At 46.4% G+C, this 21,579-nt stretch overlaps 1 protein-coding gene across 2 annotated transcripts in view; it reads left to right on the forward strand.

Moving 5' to 3' along the window:
* MATR3 (matrin 3) overlaps positions 1 to 21,579 on the forward strand; it is a 354,187-nt gene that overhangs the window by 123,107 nt on the left and 209,501 nt on the right. For both annotated transcript variants that reach the window (XM_030210961.1, XM_030210962.1), the window contains one exon: positions 5,796 to 5,857. In XM_030210961.1, coding sequence (XP_030066821.1) covers positions 5,796 to 5,857 — 62 coding nt within the window. The remainder of the gene's footprint in view (positions 1 to 5,795; positions 5,858 to 21,579) is intronic.

Below are 21,579 nucleotides of genomic sequence, written 5' to 3' on the forward strand. Positions count from 1 at the left end.
AAGTTTAGACTTCAGTTCCTGTTCAGGAGGACTTTGAGTTCAAGTTCTTCCACTTGGATTTTCCTGGAGTTGGGACGACTTTGTGTTATAGTGAGCTGCTGCTTGTTTCCCCCCATTTCGACAGTGGTTGGATTCATAACTAAATTATGCCAGTGCTCCCTCCCACTTCGTGCGGTAGTAGGGTAGCTTTGTTTCCCTCTCGCTTTTGTGGTGATGGGTTAAGCCAGCTCCTCCCGCAGTTGCGGTAGCAGGAAGTGCCAGTTCCCCCCCGTGTCAGTGGGTGTGGGTGCCCCCCCCCTGCTTCGGAGGTAGTTGGGTGGCGGAGTGTCCCTTTGTGGGTGTAATTCTCTGTTTGGTGATTCCTGCGGATGGAGCTTTGATATCGACTATACTGAGGATTTCCTAGTAGCACATGACCACATACAGAGAGGCAAAAGATTGCTCTCTGTCTCCACCTGCTGGTAGATGGACACAACTCACCAGTCTGTTGATTGATCTGCTATGATTAATGGAAAGAAAATTATCAGGTATGATACATAATTTTACCCTTCTTCCCCCGAGCGTTGGAAGGACGCTAAACATAGATGGGTAAATTCCCCCGAGGCCTACTTCCAAGGGTCCTGTGTTTCCCTGAGGAAGCTCGTAGGTATCGCCCGGGGCACTCTGGGTTTTCTCAACGTGCCCGTTTTCAGCAGAGGAACTCCTTTCGCTCCGTCAAACGCTCCGCAGGGGCCGGGCCTCGGCCTGGAGTTCAGGGGCTTCCTCCACAATGATGGGACGCCAGTCCACTCCTTGAGTCATGCAGTAGGAGGACGGCTTTCCCTCTTTCCAGAGGAGTGGGCCAAGGTTACCTCAGATCAGTGGGTCCTGGACCTGATCAGAGAAGGTTACCGACTGGAATTTGGTGCCCCAGTGAGAGACGTGTTTGTGGAGTCCCGATGCGGCACTGCCGTCAAATGGGCGGCGGTAGAGGAGATCTTGCAAGTCTTGCTGCACCTCGGAGTGGTGATCCCGGTGCCTCAAAGGCGGGTCTTTCAGACCGATCCTCGACTTACAGAGAGTCAACGAGGCCCTAAGAGTACGACACTTTCGCATGGAAACCCTGCGCTCCGTCATTGCAGTGGTACAGCCAGGAGAGTTTCTCACGTCTCTGGACCTAAAAGAAGCTTATTTGCACGTTCCTATTTGGCCCCCACATCAGCGGTTTCTCTGGTTTGCGGTGTTGGGACAATTATTTCCAGTTTCGGGCCTTGTCTTTCGGCCTAGCCACAGCTCCCCTTACCTTTTCCAACGTAATGGTGGTGGTAGCTGCCTGTCTCAGGCGAGAGGGTATCAGAGTTCACCCTTATCTCGACGACTGGCTCATCAGAGCGGATTCGGGACTTTACAGAAGTGTGGAGTACAGTGTACGCGAGGCTGGGTTCATAATATAAAGTTGGATAATTCTTCAGCCAAGATAAGTACTCTTTCCAAGTCTTATAAATTGGGTTATTTAGGTCTCCTTTTGTTTGTAGAGCACATGGTTAAGCCAGTGGCAAAAGTTTTGTGGAGTTTTTTTTGAAGACACATAATTGATATGGTTCCCTCATTATACAAAAGGCTTGTCCTTTGACAAAGAGGTGTTTCTGTAATACCTGATGTCTTTTTTTTTCTCCACGTTTTTGTTTTTGTTTTTGTTGTGTGATTGTTGAAAATTTTATTGCCCAGGGGATGCCATAGTCGCTTGCAAACACATTGTATACAAGGTAGAAAGATATATGTTTTGCAGATAATAGAGTCTACCTATTCCGTTGGATTACAGTGATATATTTCACTCTCCCATATTACTTGCCTTGACAAGCAGTTCATTGCATGGCTGGGACAGCTAACACTGTTACAGTGCTAGCCACCACTGTATCAGTAGTGTATCTTAAATGTTTCTATTACACTTTTGCACCTTTTCATTGTATTGGACAGCTAGCGATATTACAGAGCTACCTCAATGTAGAGGAATAGCTTAATGGTTAACGCAACCAGCTGAGAGAGCACAGTGTTTGCTGGTTCAAGTCCCATTGCAGCTTGCCATCAATAGTGCATAATGGTACAAACAGTGATATTCTGCTACACCATCTAGCTCCAGCTCTCTGCCACACTAGTTAGCTCCAATGCGTAGCTATGCCAGCCAGTTCTAGTGCACGGCCACACCAGCCAATTCTTGACCCTCTCGGTAAGAAGATAGCTCTGGTTTAGGCATTGGGCAGCTGATATGGCTTTGTCACATTTAGCAAGCTACCTTTTAGAGGTAGACTTCTGTTTGGAGAAGTTCTAGAGAAGTTGGGTAAAGATCTAGGGAACTCCAAGTATGAGATTGCCAGAGGGCAAGTCTAAAGATTCTTTTAAATCCTCTGCCTTTTAAGCTTCATGAGGCCAAGTGCAACAGGCCAGGCAAATCTAACTTTCAGGGTTCCCACTTCAACAAAGACAAGCTGCCTTTCATGCTGATAGAGAATCAGCTTCAAACTCTAGGTCTGCCATTGCCTTCTGCATCTTCCAATGATAGGATCTTTGTTCACTCCTTGGATTCAATATCTTTTTATTACTTACACCAAATATAAACCCAAATTAATACACCATAAAGTGTCCACAGCATTCCAAGCAAACCCCTCCCCCTCTTTCTCACACCCACTCATACACAATCTCTATTTGCATTGCTAACATATTACAATACTATACATTTTCTTCAAACACCTTATCAGCCAATATACATCTGAGAACAATTTTATCACAAACATACGGGCTTCCCCCGTTTATCACAGATATACGGGCTTCCCCCATTTAAATGTTCATCAAACTCTGTCCGAGATATTCAACGAAACCAAAGTAATTTATCACGGTTCTGAATTTGCTGGCTTCAAGCGTCTTCTTTAGTAGTCAATTGTTCATTATATAGCCCATTGCATGTGGTGAGCGTCTTTCAGGGTTAGGACTTGGCTGCTGGAGACACCATTAGCGCGTCCACATCCATGTACACCCATCCATACAGATCTTGCATGCATGTTTTGTTCTTGAGTGACATGTCCATATAGAATCAAACTTAGTCACTGACATGAAGGCTGGTATGAGCATTTTAAATTTAAAATTCTGTAGGAAATAGGCAGCCTGCGGTTTTCAATAAGTATTGGCATGATTAGCCATTTCCTTATCATGCTAGATCATTCCAGACTAGTGGGTTATGTCCCCTTATCAGTAGATGAGGTACATAGCTGGTATGCTAGGTGGTACAGCTGGAATCACCTTATTTCTTCACCTTCAACAGGTGGTGGTACAGGTCAGACTGGTACAGCAGGATTTTTGTGGTAATGGGCCTGATTTTTTTTTCTCCCCCTGGATGCATTCTATGGCTCCGTCTGGTAGTTGTCTGTCATCCCCCTTCCCCCCCCCCCCCCTCCGGTAACTCGGTGGTGGGGGGGGGAAGCAGACCTTGTGAAGAGTCTTTATTTGAATCGTGGGAGCTTTTATGAATCAATAGTCACCCGATATGGCCATGTTTCGCCAAAATTCTTTGTCAGGAGGAGAAACATTTTTGACCAGTTTTAGTGTGAGGTTCCAAACCAGCTATTTTTTCTGCCCCTGACTCACTTGATTTTGGTGAAACATAGCCATGTTGGGTGACTGTATTTGAATCCTTGGAGCTTTTATGAATTGATAAAAAAATTTTTTCACTAGGCTTGTGCGCCTGTGGTTGAGTCTGTGTTCATTCAAAGCAGTTTTCCTTTTGGCCAACTGGCCAGCTAGACAGAGGTGCAGGCACTTTTCTTAATAGGGACCCTTATTTGTCTTAATACGTTTTTTTAATGTATATGTGTGTCTCTTCATTTGAGCCAGTTTCACGCCCTTCTTTTCAAAGACCCTTGGGGTTGGAACCATCACTCCATAAGCTGGATATTTGCAGTGTGGTTTTCTAGTGCTTGGAGGTTACTAATTCTTTGTCCTGTTCATGGGTCATGCAAGGGTCAATACCTCAGTTTTTAGTTACGCAATGGATTAAGTCAGCTATTATCAGCCTATATTCTTCAGAAGAAAAATTAATCAAGGCCTTAAGGCCTATTTTACCAGTTTGCAGGACATGTCCTGATCTGAAGCAGGGGCTGTAGCTTCGTAAACTTGCACATCTTAACATGGTCATCTACATTCTTTTGTCATTATACATGTAATGTTTGGGTCAGGTGGGATAGTGCCTTTTGGTAGGGTGGTCTTGGAAGGTGTTACCTTTGTGTCCTGTAGGATAGAAACATTCTGTTCTGATTTTAAAATAAATGTATAATTCATTCTTACCTATTAATTTCCTTTGAATCTTGCTAGACCAGTCCAGTACCTGCCCTGGAAGACATTCAGTAGATTCCTAGGTTTCGGATTTGCCAGTTGTCCTGTATATAAATCAGTTCTGCACAGGTTCTCCTAATGGGCCTCCATTCTGGGTCAGGTTTGGTTTTACTTGGTTCTCCTGCTGTTGACTCTTAATTGTGTTGAGTGGCTTTGGCAGTAGCATACTGGAATTTTACTGGCTGCACCACTTGTCAGATGTCAAAATGTTCATACCTCTGCCTCCATTTGCTGATAAGACACAACTGAGATCTAGACTGGGTCTAGCAGGACACAAGGAAGGAAATGAACAAGTAAGAAGACTTCACCATGTACCCAAAGTGCAAAGAAAAAAAAAAGACAAACACCGTGGTTGAAAAAAGAATTGGAGTAATTTCAAGTTGCAAGAAAAATGTGTTTCTCTGGGTCCTAAAATTAGTATCCAAAGGGTCACATTTTCCCCAAGACTGGATGACACAGTTTGAGAGGAGGGGTTGGTGGGTGGAGAATCTCACCCGATATACTTAAGTTGGTAATTTGACAAGAGCTGAATAGATATTGGGGATAGGGGGATTACGATTCATGCCTACACTTTTCTTCAATATTTAGTATTTAAACTGGTAAGTCTGAAGCTAGCTAAACTTGATATCAGGTAGGTTGAAAAGTGCCCAGCAGACTACCACATAGTACAGCGAGTCCTGTCTTCAGTGGTACTTATTTTCATAATGAATTGTGCAGTGGAAGTATCAGATTGCTGATATCTTTGTGAATTCTAGTATTTCACTGGTGATTGAATATTTTGAGTTGACACCATTGCAATTTGACATGTGGTTTGCTAAGTGTCTTTTTTTTCCTGATCAGTCATTTACTGCAAAACACATTTCAGGTAAGAACCTAGTAGAATATATATATTTTTTTAGTTCAGGCCCCCTTTGTGTATACAGAGGTTTGATTTTATTTCACAGCTGGCATCATTGTGTACTTAAATCATATGATGCTAGTATACCTCTAGTGACCTGTTGATGTCCTGTTTTGATCACTATCTCTAGTCTTAATGTGAGGTGAAATATAAAGCAGGCATTCCCTGCTACTGCTGCAAATGATGAAAATGCATTTCTTCTTGAGTGACAAGTGACTTAAGTACATAGGTTGACAAACATCTGGAGATGTCCCAACCTTAGATTCCCCCCTCCCCCTCTGACCCTGATTTGGTACATGAGTGAGCCAGCTCTTAAGTGTGTGGGGGGGGGGGGGGGGGGGCTGTTAATGACCTGTGCTTAATTCAGACCACATTAGCATTCTACTCTATAGAAGTTTTCTTTAAACTTTTTTTTTGTTCAAATCTTTTTTTAAGTAATTGCATATATATACAAAATGTTTTGTCAGAGAAATACATGCTTAAATGAATAGAGCTATAAAATAATTATGATAAACCTATATAACTTTTGTTGCAGGAGTGGAACCAGCATATCAATGGACCAACTCACAGACGCCGCTGTCAGCTACTTCTGGAAATGTATGACTTTGGAATAGTCTAAATTAGTTCATGTGAATCAGATTGTTGTGTTGCAGGAATGTCTGAGTTTCTTGTACACTTAACATTTTGGGGCTTTAAATCTGCTGGCAACAGTTAAACATATTAAATTTGAATGCAAAATGGGAAAGTTTTTTTCAAAAGTTTTTAACAGAAGATATCACTTAGTTTTAGCCATCCATCCACAAGCTGAGCTGTTCATTTCCTTGTCATCTAGCAGCAGATGAATCCAGAGACTTGTGGATTATGTCCATCTATCAGCAGGTGGAGATAGAGAACATTGTACTAAAGTGTGCCACATGTAGGATGGTATGCTCCATGGTCAATCAGTATGTTTTCTATCTCCAGCTGGCAGAGGACAGGCTCTTGTAAGCTCTTGGTCTCATCTTTAGCTAAGCGCTCCTGTTCTGGATTCTCCTGGTTGAGTTGATCTTGGGGGCATTTAAACTTCTTGGTGTCTGATCTATGGGTACACCTGGTGGTGCCAGGTCCCTCCTCCACCTCCTTCTGCTCCTTCATTTCTCCTTCCTTACAGGACTCAGGAAAGTGCTCAACATTGCTGAGGGAAGAAACCCAGCAGAAATAGCTGCTGCAGCTCTTTTAGCAGAGGGGGGCTGCTTTTTTGCTCTTAGCATTAACTGCACAGCCCGAGCAGAGAAACTGGCAAGAGGGGATGAATTCTCGTGTGTGTACTGCTTTACATTTTAATTGCATGTTGCAGTGGTTCCCAAATCTGATCCTGGAGGCACCCCAGCCAGTCAGGTTTTCGGGATACCCATGTGAATATTCATGAGATTTGCATTCAATGGAGGCAGTGCACGCAAATCTCTCATGAATATTCATTGTGGATATCCCAAAAACCTGACTGGCTGGGGTACCTCTAGGATCAGGTTTGGGAACCATTGGCCTATTGGGTTTCACTTCATGGCTGCATTATTTGGTATTCCCATGACAGCAGAGGCTGTTAAACACTGCTCCAGCTGTGGAAAGCGGAGAGTAGCATTTGGGAAGTGCATGAATTTTGGGGCCCAAGATACGTTTGTTTAGGTGTGGGAAGCAGCGGGGTCATTGGGTTCCTACGTGGGAGAGTCTCAATGTGCTCTGAACAGCACTCTCCCTCTGCCTCTGTTCTGTCATCTGTCACCATCTTGGACTATCTCGCATGCCTGGAATAAACTCCCTGAGCCCATGTGCCAGGCCCCATCCCTACCCATCTTCAAAGCCTTGCTCAAAGCCCACCTCTTCAATGTCGCCTTCGGCACCTAACCACCATACCTCTATTCAGGAAATCTAGACTGCTCCAACTTGACATTTCGCCCATTAGATTGTAAGCTCTTTTGAACAGGGACTGTCCTTTTTGTTAAACTGTACAGTGCTGCGTAACCCTAGTAGCGCTCTAGAAATGTTTAGTAGTAGTAAGTGCTCTTTAGGACATGGGCAGGCTTCTTGTTCCTCCTCCTTCAGGATCCAGTTCTCTGTTTTTCTGGGGCTCCAGTTTCATCACGGGAGCCTTTCTCCACAGATTTTGGATTACTTGTGCATCGGGCATATCTTATGAAAAGGTCTCGCTCCTGTTCATGCTTCTCAGCCTCTGCCATCAGGAGGAATTGGAGACATTTAGGTTGCCTAAGGTGGATGCCCTAGTGACTGTAGTGATTAAAGAAAATACCATTCCAGTGGAAGGTGGCATAGCTCTAAGAATGTAGCTGGAATCCTCTTTAAAGCTGACCTTTTAAGTTTCTGTACTCTCTCTTCAGGCAGCCTTTAGAGCCTACCTTAGCTGAGTCCAGCAAGCGGCAGATACTTTTTCTGAGTCTCATGCTCCCTTTTGAGTTTCCTGCTTTGGAGACAGGATGGGCCTATCTGGCTGACTTCGTACAATCTTATCGGAGCTTAGGTCAAGCAAATGGCCTTGGCAGTTGACTTTGGATGCTTGTTGTGGGCAGCAGATGCTGCTTCCAAGCAGTGACTTATGAAACTTCCCTTTCCTCAGCAATCCTCCAGACCGTTCAAGACGCTTGGGTTATGCACTCCTACCAGCAGAGGGAGACTGAGAACACTAAAACTTTTTATACAAGTAGCCTGTGCAGACCTTCTACTAACCAGTATTTTCTCAGTCTCAGCAGAGGGTAGATGTGTGCAGCCTGTGCAGTGTACTCAGTCTGGTAGGCCCGTTTGGGGTTTCTAGGTTGGGTTATAAATGTTAGAGAACCCACACTTGGATCTCTATTACAGGGTGTAAGTCCTAAGGGGGCTTCTTACTCCCTGTGGGGTGTCACACCCGGGTGGCTGGGTCCCTCCCCCTGTGCTCTTCATCTGGAGGACTGCTTGACCTCTGCTACAGACCTCGTTCTGTACCCTTGAGGCATTTAGGCATCAGCAACAAGGTTTAAAAAAAAAAATAAAAATAAACGTTTTTAAAAGGCGGCTATTTTGGCCGTTCTTGTGGCAGTCCAGAGATTAAACGTCTTCAAGGGTGTTCTTACCTTAGGCGGTTTTGCCTATTAGTCTGTCAGAGCACAAAGCAGCTGTTTGTTTTTAATGTGTTCGCGGCCATTATGTGTAAGCCGGCGAGGTGTCTGTTTTGCGTGAAACGCGGGGTTGAAGTGAAAGATGGCCAATGTTAATTTTGTGGGGAGCCTACGTTGTCAGCGCTCCTGCCCCCCATGCTTTCCCCTGAGTCGGCGGAGGTGTTGGGTGGCGATTTGACCACACGTTCCGGGCCGGCAAGAGGGGGGGGGGGCGGTTTTGGCGGGAAACGCAACCATTTTGGCTGCGCGTCCCGGGTTGGCCTCGACGGAGCCGTTTTTGGCGGGAAGCGCGGCCCTTTTGGCCGCGCATTCCGTACTGGCGCCGGGGGACCCATGTGGGGCGGGAAGCGCGCCTGGTTTAGCCGCAGATCACGCGATGGACCTGCTGCCTAGGGAGCGAGGGGATCCGATGCGGAGACTGTGAGAAGTGTTGGGGCTTCAGCATTGTCGGGGGGGGGGGGGGGTCTGGCTTCCCCCCTGAGTTTGTTTGGTCTCTGTATAATGCCTGGAGAGCTGGCCCCTCTCAGACTGTTTGTTCCCCGGAGGTTGCTAGCTCAGTGGGAGTTAAGCGCCCATGGGTGGATATTTCGGAGCCTATGGAGATACTTTCTCTGCCTGGGTCGGACTTTTGGAGTGAACCAGGAGAGGAGGATCTCTTAGATGTGTCTGAGGATCAGGATGGGCTAAGGCCTGGGGAAGATTCTTCAGTGATTCCCATTTTTCATGAGGAGGAGTTGTTAGAGCTCATTGATCAGGTGATCTCTACTTTGAAGTTTGCTCTGGCGGCCACTCCCTCTGCGGAGGGACCCCAGGTAGATCCCTTGTTTAAGGGGATTCGGAGAGCCTCCTGTTCCTTTCCCATGAATTCAGACATTAGGGACATGGGTATTCAGGAATGGTCTGTGCCGGAGGCTGCTTGTAAGGTGTCTAGGGCTATGGCGCGGCTGTATCCCTTGCCTCCGGAAGATTTGGCACTGCTGAAACCACCTACTGTGGATGCGGTGGTTAAGGCAGTTACTAAGGCTACGGCCATTCTGGTGGATGGCGGTACAGCCTTATGGGATCCTCAGGATAGGAAGCTATAGTCCTTTCTGAAGCGCAGCTTTGATTTGTCGGATTTGGCCTTGCAAGCTTCTGCGTGTGGGGGTTTGGTAGCCAGAGCTTGTTTCCGTTGGGCGGAGAAGCTCTTGGATGAGCCTGCGTTAGATAGGACTGGTTTGGTTCAGGACCTGGCCAAATTGGAGATGGGGTCTTCGTTTTTGGCAGACACCCTTTATGATTTCTTAAGGCTTCGGCTAAGAATATGGCTCTGGCGGTGACGGCTCGCAGGGCTCTTTGGCTTAGGGGCTGAGTGGCAGATGCGGCCTCTAAAGCAAAGTTGTGTTCTATGTTTGGAGAAGACTTGGATAAACTGATGAGTGGTCTTGGGGGTACCAAGGTCTCACGGTTACGGCCTAAGGCGGCTAGTCGCGGTGGTTCGGCTAGAGGTCGGTTTAAGGATGTGAGGCGGTACAGGCCGGGCAGATTTGTTTCTCCTTCTAAAAGCCGTTTTTTCCAGCAGATGCAGTCCTTTCGAGGGGGTCATCAAGGAGGTCGGGACTCCTCTGGAGATGCCGGAAATGGTAATAAGTCCTCCTTATGAAGTTGTGCGGGTCCAGCCTCTGGTGAAGGTCGGGGCGCGACTTTGTTTTATCAGGGGTGGCCCCAGATTACTTCAGATCAGTGAGTGCTGGAGGTCATTCGCGACGGTTATGCTGCCGGATCTGTTTCTTCCCTCTCCTTGTCACTCTCGAGTCAAGTTAAAGGCTATTCAAGAGACTGGGTCGCTTAATCCAGTTGGGAGCTGTGGTACCCGTTCCTTGGCACGAGCTGGGAATGGGTTGTTGTTCCATTTACTTTGTGGTGCCGAAGGAGGACCAGTTTCGACCCATTTTAGATCTCAAGAGGGTCAATGGGGGAGCGCTCAAGGTGCCATCCTTCCGCATGGAGACTCTGCGCTCGGTCATAGTGGCTGTTCGTCAGGGAGAATTTCTCATGTCACTGGATCTCACGGAAGTGTATCTGCACGTGCCGATTCGAGAGGCCCATCAGCGTTCCCTTCGTTTTGCTGTTTTAGGGAGGCACTTTCAGTTCTGTGCTCTGCCTTTTGGTCTGGCAACGGCTGCACTCACCTTCTCCAAGATATAATGGTGGTGGTAGAAGCGGCTTTGCGGAGGCAGGGAATTCTGGTGCATCCGTATCTGGACGACTGGTTGATCCGGGCGAAGTCTCGGGCTCACAGTGTGGCGGCGACGGCTCTGGTGGTCACGTTTCTGGAATCGCTCGGATGGGTAGTGAATGTAGTCAAAATTCAGTTGATCCCATCACAGAGTCTGGAGTACTTGGGAGTGCGGTTCGACACGGCAGTGGGTCGTGTTTTTCTGCCGTATTCTCGGATCGCCTCTCTTCAGCAGCAGGTCCAGCTGTTAATGTCCGTTCAGAGTCCGACGTTTCTTGGGGGACCGGACGGGGAATGCTTCTCAGCGTCGTTTGGCGAAATTGGATTTGCGCAGAGTGTTGAAGGTTTACTTGCGCAGGTCAGAGGAATTCAGGTCTTCGGACAGGTTATTTTTCCTTCAGGCATCTATAGCTCGGTGGTTGAGGGATGCCATCTCTTCGGCTTACATATTGCATGGCCGTACGGTGCCGGTGGGGCTCAAGGCACATTCCACTAGGAGGATGGCGGCTTCTTGGGCAGAGTGTAGTTTTGTTCCACCGGTGGACATTTGTAGAGCGGCGGTGTGGTCCTCCCTGCATTCTTTTGTGAAACATTACAGAGTGGATGTACAGGCAAGGGAGGATGCCAGTTTTGGAGCTGCAGTCCTGTCCTGTCTGGGCTTCGCAGATCCCACCCTTAGATGTGTTTACTGCTTTGGTATGTCCCAAGCGTCTTGAATGGTCTGGAGGATTGCTGAGGAAGTGAAATTAGACCTTACCTGCTAATTTTCTTTCCTGTAGATCCTCCAAGACCGTTCAAGAGCCCACCCAGTGTATAGGACAGTTCAGTATGATGATTTCTTTAGACTTCAGTTGCTGATATTTCTAGTAGCTCCTGTGATTTTGGGTCCTGGAGTTTTACTAAGGGCAGTTTGAGGCACCGTTTGTGCCCATCTGCTGTTGAATTCCCTCGTCTTAAGGGGAGGAGATCTGAGTGTGGATTCAGTGGTTTTGTTTAGGTGGAGGTGTTTTGTTCCTCTGCTTTGTTACTGTTTTACTGGTTAGTAGGTCTGCACAGGCTACTTGTATAAGTTTTAGTGTTCTCAGTCTCCCTCTGCTGGTAGGAGTGCATAACCCAAGCGTCTTGAACAGTGGAGGATCTAAAGGAAAGAAAATTAGCAGATAAGGCCTAATTTCACCTTTTGGGGATAGCTTCTTTTTGGGGAGGATTTGGGGGATTCTAGTCTCACTGCATGAAGACAAGCCTTGATGCTCCTTTTAGGTAAAATTGAGCATGTTCTTCTTTTATGGATTCTAAGCAGTTCAGGCCAAGTTGCTCTGGTTCAGCGCTGCGTACGCCTTGTAGCGCTATAGAAATGCTAAGTAGTAGTAGTAAATAGTAGTTCCTTCCAAAGGACCACATACCAGTCCAAAAAGCCCTTTCATTCGGACAAGCGAACTAAAAGCGAACGGGCCCAATAGATCCTCCCCTGCCCCTCATCCTTCACAATGATGGGGTTGTATACTTTGTCGTTCCTACAAATGAAAGCAGACTGCTGGCACCAGGTGTATGATCTCAAGCATGTAAGCAAATTTCTGCAGGTAAGGCATTTTTGTATGGAAATCTCTGCTCGGTAATAGTGGCTGTGAGGCCAGGTGAATTTTTGACCTCCTTTGATTCAAGGAGGCGCTCTTTCATATTCCTATTTGGCCTCTGTCGGCACTTCCTCAGATTGTTTTGTGATATAGGGAAGCATTTTCAGTTCCGAGCGATGCCACTCGGACTTTATACTGCTCTCCAAACCTCCTCCAAGGCCATGGCGTTAGGGTTGGACTGTAATAGCTTCCTTCCTCAGTCTGGACTACTGGTTTACCAGGATCTCTTCCATTCAGTACATTCATCAGGCCACCTCCAGACTGACCCTTTTGTCACTGGGGGCCAGATGCACTAAACCTAACGAGCCCACAACTTGCGTTTTAAACTGGTTCCAGCCAGTTTAAAACGCAAGTAGTTTACCGGGGGCATGCACTAAGGGCATTTTCCCTGCCACGGTAGCAGACGAAGAAAACGGAATGCAAATTATTCAAAAGCTATTATAATGAGCTGCACTACCGTTGTAGCCCATTATAATGAGATGCACTACCGTTTTTCCGATTCCCTTACCGTAGGAACCGTACCTCTTGTTAGGGCTCCTGTGAGGGAATCGGAAAGGAAAAGGGCCCCCCAAAAAATGTAAAAGAAGAAAAAAAAAAAAAGCAGGGAGCGCATGTGAGGGGCGTCCTTTATGGACGTACTCTCCCTGCGCTTGTGAGACGTCTTTTTTTTTTTTTTTTTTTTTCTCAGTTTTTTGCTCTGCCGTTTTTTCCCCCCTTCTATTTTGTGTTTGCCGCGCCACTTACCCCTCCACAGCAAAAGTTTTCTATTTTCCTGGTTGTCGGAGAATCAGGACGTCCCTTTCGATTATGCACCTCTTCCTGGTCTCTTCAGCCAATCAGAGCGCGTTTCGCTGACAACAGCCAGCTAAACCCGCTTTGATTGACTGACGAGACCAGGAAGAGGTGCATAATCAAAAGGGACGTCCTGATTCTCCGACTGGCAACCGAGGAAAATAGTGAATGCAAGTGAGCTACAACGAGTAGCTCATTTGCATTCCCTATCGTTGATGCATTCCCGTTCCCTACCGATTCGCTATGGAATCGGTAGGGAACGGGAATTACCGACGACTTTAGTGCATCTGGCTCTGGGTTAGGTAATCAATTTCTCCAACAACCATTTGATTCTCATGCCGTCTCTGGAGTATTTGGGAGTTTGCTTTGACCTACTACAGGGGAAAACTGATTGACAGATCTCAGGAGATTCAAAGTCATATCCATTTGTTGTTGAAGACTTGAAACTCGAAAACATGGGGCTATGTTCAAGTTCAAGACTCGTGGCAAGGATCGCTAAATTTGGGGTATCCCTATTGCAGGGTCTATCAGAAGCAGAGATACTTGGATTCTCAACAGTGATTCTGTTCTAGCAGTTGGTAATAGAATCTACGCAGAATGGAGTCATACTAGATTTAGTACTAACTAATGGGGACAGTGCTTCTGATAGGTCGTCCAGTGATCACCAGATAGCGTGGTTTAATATAGGTGCTGGGAGGGTTCATTCAAAAGAAGGTTCTGGACTTGAAAAAAAAATTTAACTTCTAACTTCAGATGTATGATTACCTCAAGGAATTGCTATCTGGATGGGAACATTTGGAAGAAGTTGGAAAGCAGTGTGCAGGAGCTCTTGTAAGGGGAACAAACCTTTCCTAAGGAAAGTAAATGTAAGAGGAAAAGGAGGCTGCTTTGCTTCTCAAAAGTAGTATCTGAAAAGGTAAAGAAAAAAAGGTTAGCCTTTATAAACTACATGAGATCGCAGAAAGGGGAAGACTGGTGACAATATCGAGGAAAAACTAAGAGAAGCTGATAGAGTAGTCAGAAAAGCAACGCTGCAAATGGAAGAAATAGCCAGTACAGTAAAATGGGGGGGGGGGGGGGGGGGGGGAGGGAGGGACAAGACAGTTTTTAGATTGTGATGTGAGGAAGGTCAAAAGTGGTATTGAGACTCAAAGGTGAAAGGAAGGAATATGTAGAAGCTGATAAGGCGGACTTGCTTAACAAATTTTTGTTCTGTGTTGAAGGGCTGGGAGCAGGACCACAGAAGAGAGACAAAAGGAATGGAGGGTGGTAGGCCCTGAATGATTTTCAGAGAGCTGTTTTAGATGAGCTGGCTAAACTAAAGCAACAGGGCCAGATGGCATACATCCAAGGGTACTGAAGGAACTTAAGGACGTTCTAGAGGCTTTGCTTGCTGACCTTTTCAATGCTTCTCTAGAGTCAGGAGTGGTCCCAGGGGAAAGAGCAGATGTGGTCCATCTCCACAAAAGTGTAAGTAAAGAAGAGGTCAGGAACTACAGGCTGGTAAGTGCAACCTCTGTGGTAAGTTAAATTAGCAGACTAGAAGTTTTTGGAATTCAGTGGATTATAGGACTTGAGGCAACACGGTTTCATTAATCAGGTCTTGTCAGATAAATCTGAATAATTTCTTTGACTGGGTGACCACAGTTAGATCAAGGGAGAGTGCTAGATGTGATGTATTTAGGTTTTAGCACATCCTTTGATACAGTTCTGCATAAATGACTAATAAACCGAGTGCCCTTGGTAAAGGCCGTAAAGTGAGTGACTGGGTTAGAAATTGGTTGAGTGGAAAGCGACAGAGGGTAGTGGTAAATGGAGCTTATTTTGAAGAAAAGTGTTACCAGTGGTGTGCTGCAAGATTCAATTCTTGAGCCAGTTTTTTTTTTTTTTTTAATTTTTGTAAACGATCTTGCTGAAGGGTTGTCTGTAAAGTTTGCCTCTTTGCAGATGATAACAAACTGCAATGGGTTATACACCCCTGATCTGGATATTGTGAGGAAGGACTAAGCAAGCTAGAGGAATCGTCTGGAATTTGACAGTTCAGACTTAATGCTTAAAAAATACAGGGTTATGGCATTTTAGATGCAAAACCCGAGGGAACAGTACAGTTTAGGGGGTGAAGAACTTTGTGCACGAAAGAGGAGTGGGGCTTGGGTGTGATTGTGACCAAACAACAAAAAGGCAGCAGTGAAAGCTGGAAGGATGCTTGAGTGCAGAGGGGGAGAGGAATGGCCAGTAGGAAAAAGGAGGCAATGATGCCCCTGTATAAGACCCTGAGACCTCATTTAGATTGTCTGCAGTTCTGGTTACTGTAACTTCAAAAAGATATAAACAGGATGGAGTTGGTCCAGAGGGTGGCTACTAAAATGATCACTAGTCATGGTCATAAAGTATATGGGGACAGACCTAAAGATCTTTATTTACTTTTGGAAGAAAGGTGAGATGTTAGACATTTCAGTAGCTATGCGACGTAAACGCACAGGAGACAAGTCTTTCAGTTGAAAGAGCTGTGGAACTAGGGGGCATAGGATGAAAGTGAAAGGAGATAAACTTGGAAGTAACCTCCTGGTGGAAGTGGTGGAGACACACAGTATCTGAATTCGAAAGTATATAGGATATCTAAGGGAGTGATGGGAAGAGTAGATGGCATGGACGGACTTGATAGGCCATATAGTCTTTATCTGCCTACATTCTTCTGTTTCAACAGTCCTTGCTGACCCATTGGTCTCATCTATGTCAGGACTGTCAACTCTACTTTCTCTGGACTCGGCAGGCAAGAACCAGCATTTGGTGGTTGCATCCAGCCAACCTCGGTGGGGGGGGGGGGGGGGGGGCCTCTATCCTCCATCCTCCATCCTCCATGTCTTGGGTGGTGGTAGTGACCAATGTTGGCATTTCAGGCGGTGGAGTCCACTCTGTCACAATGCCTTGGGCCTATTGACTTTGCCTATCATTTGTTTGGAACTTCAGGAAGTCTCATATCCATAGCTTAAACCTACAAGCAGGGAGGAACTTGCAGTGCTCAGCTGGCAATGGCTTCTTGCCTCCTGCTGTCCTGGGTAAAAAATGTTTGCTTCAGATTTCCGCAGTGCACATCATTGGATTTCTTACTGTCCAGGTGGATTTTCTGAGCAGGAGCTCCCTGGATCTCTTCACGGAAATTTTCAACTTTTGATAATGAAGTAGGCACTGCAGTTCTAGATCTCATGGCATGTTGGCATAATGCCCAGAGTAGGGTTCAAGGGAATTGCTGATCTTCGTCAGCCATGTCCAAACGGGGATCTTCTCTTTTCTCCTTGAGCTATGATGGGGTAAGCCTGACTTCAGCACTGGGGAAAATAGTGGAAGCTATTATAGAACACATAGATAAACATAGTTTAATGAAACAGAACAGCATGGGGTCAGCCAAGGGAAGTCTTGCCTCACCGATTTGCTTCATTACTTTGAAGGTGTAAATATGTAGATAAAGGTTCATGTAGTGTATCAAAGCTTTTGACAAAGTTCCTCTTGAGACTCCTGAGAAAATGTCATGGGATAGGAGTCAGTGTCCTTCTGTGGATTAGGAATTGGTTATTAGAAAACAGGGGGTAAGAGTAAATGGCCATTTTTCTCAGTGGTGGAGGTTGAATAGTGGAGTGCCACAGGGATCTGTACTGGGACTGGTGCTATTTAAAATACTTATAAATGATCTGGAAAATGGAATGAGTGAGTGAGTTGATTAAATTTGCAAATGACACACAACTATTCAAAGTTGTGAGAACGCATGTAGATTGTGGAAAAATTGCAGGAAGACCTTAGGAAATGAAGACTGGGCATCCAAATGGCAGATGAAATTTAATGTGGACAAATGCGAAGTGATGCACGTTAGGAAGAATAATCCAAACCTGATTCGAGGGTCCGCCTTAGGAGTCAGCACTTAAGAAAAAGATCAAGGTGTCGTAGATAATACGCTGAAATCTTGTGGTCAGTGTGGCGGTGGCGGCCAAAAAAGCAAACAATGCTAGGAATTTAGGAGAGGGATTCAAAATAAGATCAAGAATATATAATGCCTCCATATTGCTCCATGGTGCAACCTCACCTTGAGCACTGTTCAATTCTGGTTGGCGTATCTCAAAAAAATATGTAGCAGAATTAGAAAAGGTTCAAAGAAGAGCAACCAAAATGTTAAAGGATATGGAACTCCTATATGAGGAAAGGCTAAAGAGGTTAGGGATTCTGCTTGGAAAAGAGATGGTTGAATGGGGTTATGATCTGAAGTCTATAAATCCTGAGTGGTATAGAATGAGTAGATGTAAGGTTTTATTTTTTTCCTTCCACTCTTTTAAATCACAAAGACTAAGGGACACTCAATGAAATTACATGGAAATACTCAAAAGTTAAGCTTTGGAACTCTTTGCCGGAGGATGTGGTAACAGCATATGTGGGTTTAAAAAAAGTTTGGACAAGTTCCTGAAGGAAAAGTCCATAGTCTGTATTGAGATGGACATGGGGGAAGCCAGTACTTGCCCCAGGATTGGTTGCATGGAATATTGCTACTGATTGAGTTTCTGCCAGGTACTTGTGACCTGGATTGGCTACAGTTGGAAGCAGGATACTGGGCTAGGTGGACCATTGTTCTGACCCAGTATGGCTATTCTTGTGTTATGTACTTATGGGGGAGTTCTTCACAAAATTCTTTCATCCAGGCTAGATAATTCTTGTTGCCCTAAACTGGCCCCAATGACCTTGGTATGAGGTTCTTGGTTCCTCTTGGTGAACATCCCTTTCTGCCTTCCGCTTCTTCCAAATCTTTTGGTTGAAGGCCTGAACCAAATGGAGGATCCATCACCTTGGTTTTATGGCTTCTCTTGAAGCTTCAAAGTTGGGGAAGGGAGGTTACCCTGATCAGTCATTACTTTGCTGCAGGAAAGGCCATGGTCTATCTCCTATGTAGAGTTTGGAGACTGAGATTGGGAGTGGTATCTCCTTTTTAAGCAATCCTGCCTCACATTTCAGCTTTCTTGCAGGAAGCTCTTGAGAAGGGGCTGTGTTATAAGTTCCTTGGGGTTCAAATGGCAGCCCTGGCTTGTTAAGTCATCTTCAAAATTCTTCTCTGCCCACCCAAACTGATTGTTTTCTGAAGGGGGTTAATCATCTCAATCCTTCTCCTTCCAAGTCCTGAACAGAATCTTAATGTGGTCCTACGCTCTCTTTGGAGGGGGCCATTTGAGCCATTTCAGAAGTCTACACACAGTCCTTAACCTTACTCAGATTTTCTGGTGACAGCCTTTTGGCCTATGTGCTTCACTGTGGCAGATATAACCATTTGGAATGTTCTTCCCTTCTTCTGGTAGTCTTTCTTCTACCTGAGCCAACCTTTGTTTCTTCCATCCTTCACGAAGGAGGATTGTAGAAAGGATTCTCCGAGGACAAGCAGGCTGAATATTCTCACTGATGGGTGGTCGTCCGCGACGGCCCAGGAGACCGAAACAAAAAGGAAGTCTCCAGAACGCTCTGTCTTGCTGGCCGAACGCACCACGCATGTGCGAACAGCTTCCCGCCCACGACGCGAGCGTACCCTCAGTTTCTTTTTGTCTGTGTCTTGGCAGTCATGATTTTTTGCCGCTGCTCAGGTTTTGTTCCCGGAGACTTCCTACAGCGTTTATCATTACCCTCTTGTTTCCTTTACTTGTACATTTTCTAGTTTTTAGTCTTTAAAAAAAAAAAAAAGTAGTTTTTCCTTTATATTAGTTTTTTTGTCACTTTTTTCAAGTTTCCTTTTCGTTGCGGCCGCTTTTAGGCCGGGTTCTCTCTTCCCCCCCCCCCCCCCCCCCCCCCCCCCCCCCCCTTTTGTGCCTTTTAATTTGGCACCATCAAGCATTTTTTTGTTACATTTGTACCGCGCGCTTTCCCGCTCATGGCAGGCATTTTAATTTCGTAGCCACTGTTTTTCTGTCCATGTCATCGAGGACTCCCAGCGGCTTCAAGTGTTGTACTCGCTGCAGCAGGACCATCTCGAGTACCGACCCCCACGAGTGGTGTCTTCAGTGCCTTGGGCCTGGCCAGCTGCCTGTAAGTTGTGTCTTTTGATGAAGAAACGGACCCAAGTGTCTTGGGAGGCCCAGTGGGAGAAACTTTTTTCTGACGGGTCCGGTCCTTCGACGTCGGCATCGACATCGGTATCGAGGTCGTCTGCATTGAAGTTGGCGTCGAGGGAAGCAGCGACATTGAAAGCACAGGTAATGGCTGTCGAATAACCACATCGCGCTGGGAGCAGCGAGGCATTGAGTGGGTCTCCACCTATCTCGAGTCCTCCTGCTATGAGCCCAGGGCTGAGATGCTCCAGGTCTTGGATTATCCTCCGCCTGCTGAGGTTCCAACGGCCTCCTTGCATAATACACTGAGGGGAAGTGTTATGCAAAATTGGTTGTGCCCTCTTTCTAATCCTGTGGTCCCCCAAAAATCTGAGTCCCAGTACAGAGTCCATGGAGAGCCTGTGATGGTGAAGGCCAAATTTCCTCACGATTCAATGGTGGTGGACTCTGCTCTCAGAAGAGCCAAGAGTACCAGAGACTGTGCCTCGGCGCCCCCAGTCTAGGACCTTGGATTCTTTGGGGAGACGAACATATCAGGCCGCTATGCTCGTCGCCAAGATCCAAACTTACCAGCTGTACGCGTGCATTCACTTGCTGAACTCGGTGAGGCAACTGTCTAGTTTTGTTGAAGCACTCCCTCCGGAGCTCGCTGAACCTTTTCACCAGGTGGGCAGGCAGCAGAAGGCGTGTTGCAAATCCCTGGCCAGGGGGACTTAAGACACTTTTGATGAAGCATCCCGAGTAGCTGCTCAAGATATAGTGATGCGCAGACTCTCATGGCTGCGTGTCTCTGACCTGGATCATAAGACTCAGTAGCGAATGGCGGATGTTCCTTGCTGAGGGGATAATCTTTTTGGAGAGAAGGTAGAGGACACGGTCGATCAGATCAAAACTTCAGGCCCACGACAGACTAGCGTCGGATGCCTTTCTCCTTCATTGGGGGACAGGCCTTCTGTATGCGTATCTTCCCATACCTCTAGTAGGGAAGACTGCTGAAACTCAAGCAAGACCGCGGAACAATGATCCCGATTGCACCCTTCTGGCCTCGTCAGATCTGGTTTCCTCCTCTTCTGGAGTGTTTTCTGAGCATCATCACTCAGAACAAGGGGTCGCTTCTGCATCCCCAACCTCCAGTCTCTGGCTGTCACGGCCTGGATGTTGAGAGCCTAGAAGTTGCCTCCTTGGATTTTTCAGAGTGTCTCCCGAGTCTTGCTTCCAGAAAAGATTCCAAGAAAAAAGTTACTCTTTCAAATGGAGGAGGTTTGCTATCTGGTGTGACAGCAGGGCCCTAGATCCATTTTCTTGTCCTACACGTTCCCTTCTTGAATACCTTCTACACTTATCAGAGTCTGCTCTCAAGACCAACTCCGTAAGGGTTCACCTTAGTGCAATTAGTGCTTATTGTGTAGAAGGTCAGCCTATCTCTGGACAGCCTTTAGTAGTTCGCTTCATGAGAGGTTTACTTTTGTCAAAGCCCCCTGTTAAACCTCTACCAGTGTCACAGGATCTCAACGTTCTCACCCAGCTGATGAAAGCTCCTTTTGAGCCATTGAATTTCTGCCATCTGAAGTACTTGACATAGAAGGTCATTTTCTTGGTGGCTGTCATTTCAGCTTGTAGAGTCTGTGAGCTCCAAGCCCTGGTAGTGCATGCACCTTATATCAAGTTTCATCATAACAAGAGTAGTCCTCTGCACTCACCCTAAGTTCTTGCCGAAGGTGGTGTCTGAGATCCATCTGAACCAGTCAATTGTCTTGCCAACATTCTTTCCCCGTCCTCATACCCGCCCTGGTGAAGACAAGTTGCACGCCTTGGACTGTAAGAGAGCATTGACCTTTTACGTGGAAAGGTCAAAGCCCTATAGACAATCCGCCCAGTTTGTTTCTTTTGACCGCAACAGGAGGGGAGTCGCCATCGGAAAACGCACCATCTCTAATTGGCTAGTGGATTGCATTTCCTTCTCTTATGCCCAAGCTGGGCTGACTCTGGAGGGCCATGTCACGGCTCATAATGTCAGAGCCATGGCTGCGTCAGTGGCTCAGTTGAAGTCAGCCTCCATTGAAGAGATTTGCAGGGCTGCAACGTGGTCATCAGTCCACACATTCACATCTCACTACTGCCTTCAGCAGGATACCCGACGCGACAGTCAGTTTGGGCAGTCAGTGCTGCAGAATCTGTTCGGGGTTTAGAATCTAACTCCACCCTCCTAGGCTCATTTCTGTTCTTTTCCAGGCTGCACTCTCAGTTGTGTTTCTTTTTAGGTGAATTTGTGTTATGTTCTCGCTGTTGCGAGGCCCAGTTGACCAATGCTCATTGTTTTGAGTGAGCCTGGGAGCTAGGGTACCCCATCAGTGAGAATATTCAGCCTGCTTGTCCTCTGAGAAAATGAAGATACATACCTGTAGCAGGTATTCTCCGAGGACAGCAGCCTGAATATTCTCTCAAACCCTCCCTC

This window comes from Microcaecilia unicolor, chromosome 8 (genome assembly GCF_901765095.1).
Source record: "Microcaecilia unicolor chromosome 8, aMicUni1.1, whole genome shotgun sequence".
NCBI lineage: Eukaryota > Metazoa > Chordata > Amphibia > Gymnophiona > Siphonopidae > Microcaecilia > Microcaecilia unicolor.